General features: G+C 47.6%; 1 protein-coding gene across 1 annotated transcript; it reads left to right on the top strand.

Moving 5' to 3' along the window:
- Window positions 1-263: 263 nt before the first annotated feature.
- Window positions 264-1,509, top strand: LOC149831496 (LOB domain-containing protein 41-like). The gene is made up of 2 exons (XM_090012100.1): window positions 264-485; window positions 577-1,509. Exons 1-2 carry the CDS (start codon window positions 296-298, stop codon window positions 1,251-1,253), a joined length of 867 nt encoding a protein of 288 aa, XP_089868226.1. The 5' UTR covers window positions 264-295; the 3' UTR covers window positions 1,254-1,509.
- Window positions 1,510-2,280: the final 771 nt, after the last annotated feature.

The raw sequence follows: 2,280 nt of genomic DNA, 5'->3' as shown, positions 1-2,280 counted from the left end.
AATCGGTGGGCGTAAAAGCAATGAGGGCATTTCAGTAACTTGAGGCAGAGTAGCCAAGCCTTTGGGCACATCTCCTAGTCACCCATTATTTTTATACCATCAAAGTATCAAACTCCGAAACCACCGTTTGTGTTGTAAAACCCAGGGCAATTTCCACATAAATACCCCCTCTTACCCATTCCCACCATCATTACTATCTCCCTACCCCCCACTTCCCTTGAGGTTCTCAAAGTCCAACCTTTTTCTTCTCTCCCATATCTTCAAACCTCTCAACACCCCTCAAAGAGCAGCAACCATGCGAATGAGTTGTAATGGATGCAGGGTTCTCCGCAAAGGGTGCAGCGAGAACTGCAGCATACGGCCGTGTCTTCAATGGATCAAGAGCCCCGAGTCGCAAGCCAACGCCACGGTCTTCCTCGCCAAGTTTTACGGCCGAGCCGGCCTCATGAACCTCATCAATGCCGGACCCGACCACCTCCGTCCTGGTACTTTGCCTCACTTCACTCACCAATTTTTATTTTTTTTTCGTGATTTCGTTCGTGTTTTTCTGACGCTTGATGAAACGAATGTGTGCAGCCATCTTCCGGTCGCTTTTATACGAGGCCTGCGGCAGGATCGTGAACCCGATCTACGGTTCGGTGGGTCTTCTGTGGTCCGGTAGCTGGCAGCTGTGCCAGGCCGCGGTCGAGTCGGTGCTGAAGGGAGCACCCATCGTTCAGATCCCCACCGAGGCCGCCACCAACCCCGGTCTGCTCAAGGCTTACGACATACGCCACCTCGCCAAAGCCGACAACTCGGCCCCTTGTGCCGAGCTTCACAAGATCAAGAGCCGGAACCGGTTCAAACGAACCGCCAAGGACAAGCCCGCAGCCGACTCTACCGCCATTCCCCCCGAGACCGTCACCGACTTGGCTCAGGTCTGCAACCTCCGGTGGCGAAGGTGTTACCCCGACGATCACAACCGTGCGTCGAGTGAGTCGTCCAGCCACTCCGAGCCGAACGAAGTCGAGACGGAGAGCATGTTCTCGAACGAGACGGTCGAGGCCTCTTGGCTGTCCCAGGCCGAACCGAACCGGGAGAACAACCCCGAGTCTTCGGAGGAAACGGGGATCCGCGGGGACGACGACGTCAAGTTGGAGCTCACGCTCGGCTTCGAGCCCGTTTCTCGAGCCGAGATAGACCACCACCATCACCAAGAAGGGAGGGCGACGATTGATTTCCAGGGCTCGCTTGGGCTCGACTTGGCGGTTTGAACCGTCTCGGTATCTGCTTTCCGGGTTTTTTTGCGGCTTTGTTCGATGTGATCCTGAGGAATGCTTACGAAATAAAAGTTTTCTTGTGAATTACACGATACGATCTAGCCCTTTACTTGTTTATACTTTAGGTTTTCCCCTTTTTTATTTTGATTTTATTTTCAAACATGGGAATAACATGTAAGCAATAACGAATATGAGGAATAGAAATATTTGTTCTTTTGGCTTCTTTCAACAATTCCCTCGTTTATATATCTCTATATTTATTTATTCTTAAGCAAAAATTGTAAATATTTCTTCTAATTATTGGAAACTAAATAGAAGGTCCAAATTGGATTCCTGCAAATGGGGTTTTGTAAACCGCCAAAGGGTTGGAGTAATCTTATATAAACCAACTACGGTTAAATAAAAATCTTTCTATCAATAATGGAATGGTTGGATTTAAATAAGTTTAGCCACAGCCAGAGCCAGAGCCAGAGCCAGTGTGTTGGCCACACGTATATTGCTTATAAAACAGGTTTGATTATTGAGAAAACGGGAAGTGGCCAAGTTATTAATTATCATGGGAGTTGCATCCAAATCTCTCTTCCTTGGTCATGGAATATTATTTTATTATAAGAAATATTTTGAGTTTTGTTTATAGTGGGGGGGCGAGCGACACGTCCTCAGCTGGTTTAACGCTCCATCATATTGCCCTATTCCACATGCCTAAAAAGTTTTAATATAGGATAAACCGTGGGATGGGGGGCTTAGACCGTTTTGACAGGTAGTCTAGATTCGAATATCATGGGTGTCGCCCTCATGCCTAAGCCAAAGCTTGGCGACTCTTTGGGGTCCGGTAGGTTGAGCCAGCGCAGTTAGGTCTCTGCGCCTGGAGCAGTTTTTTTTAGTAAAAAAAAAAAACAGGTTCTCTCAAATTATTTTGTGTTGGTGGCAGATTTGGAAATACAAGACTCTTCAACAAGAAGAGATCTGACATTTCAGAATGTGCTATTTGCGATATACTCTGATATGTTTCACTCTGCTC

Source organism: Nuphar pumila, chromosome 7, assembly GCF_984573655.1.
Source record: "Nuphar pumila chromosome 7, dmNupPumi1.hap1.1, whole genome shotgun sequence".
In the NCBI taxonomy this organism is placed as follows: Eukaryota; Viridiplantae; Streptophyta; class Magnoliopsida; order Nymphaeales; family Nymphaeaceae; genus Nuphar; species Nuphar pumila.
The sequence above is the reverse complement of the archived record's forward strand: the minus strand, read 5'-3'. Positions and strand labels throughout refer to the sequence as shown.

Excerpts from the sequence above, each read along its gene's own strand:
- LOC149831496 (XM_090012100.1), top strand. The coding sequence starts at position 296 with ATGCGAATGAGTTGTAATGGATGCAGGGTTCTCCGCAAAGGGTGCAGC. Across the intron at positions 486-576 it reads ACCCGACCACCTCCGTCCTG|CCATCTTCCGGTCGCTTTTA; the intron begins GTACTTTGCCTC and ends GAATGTGTGCAG.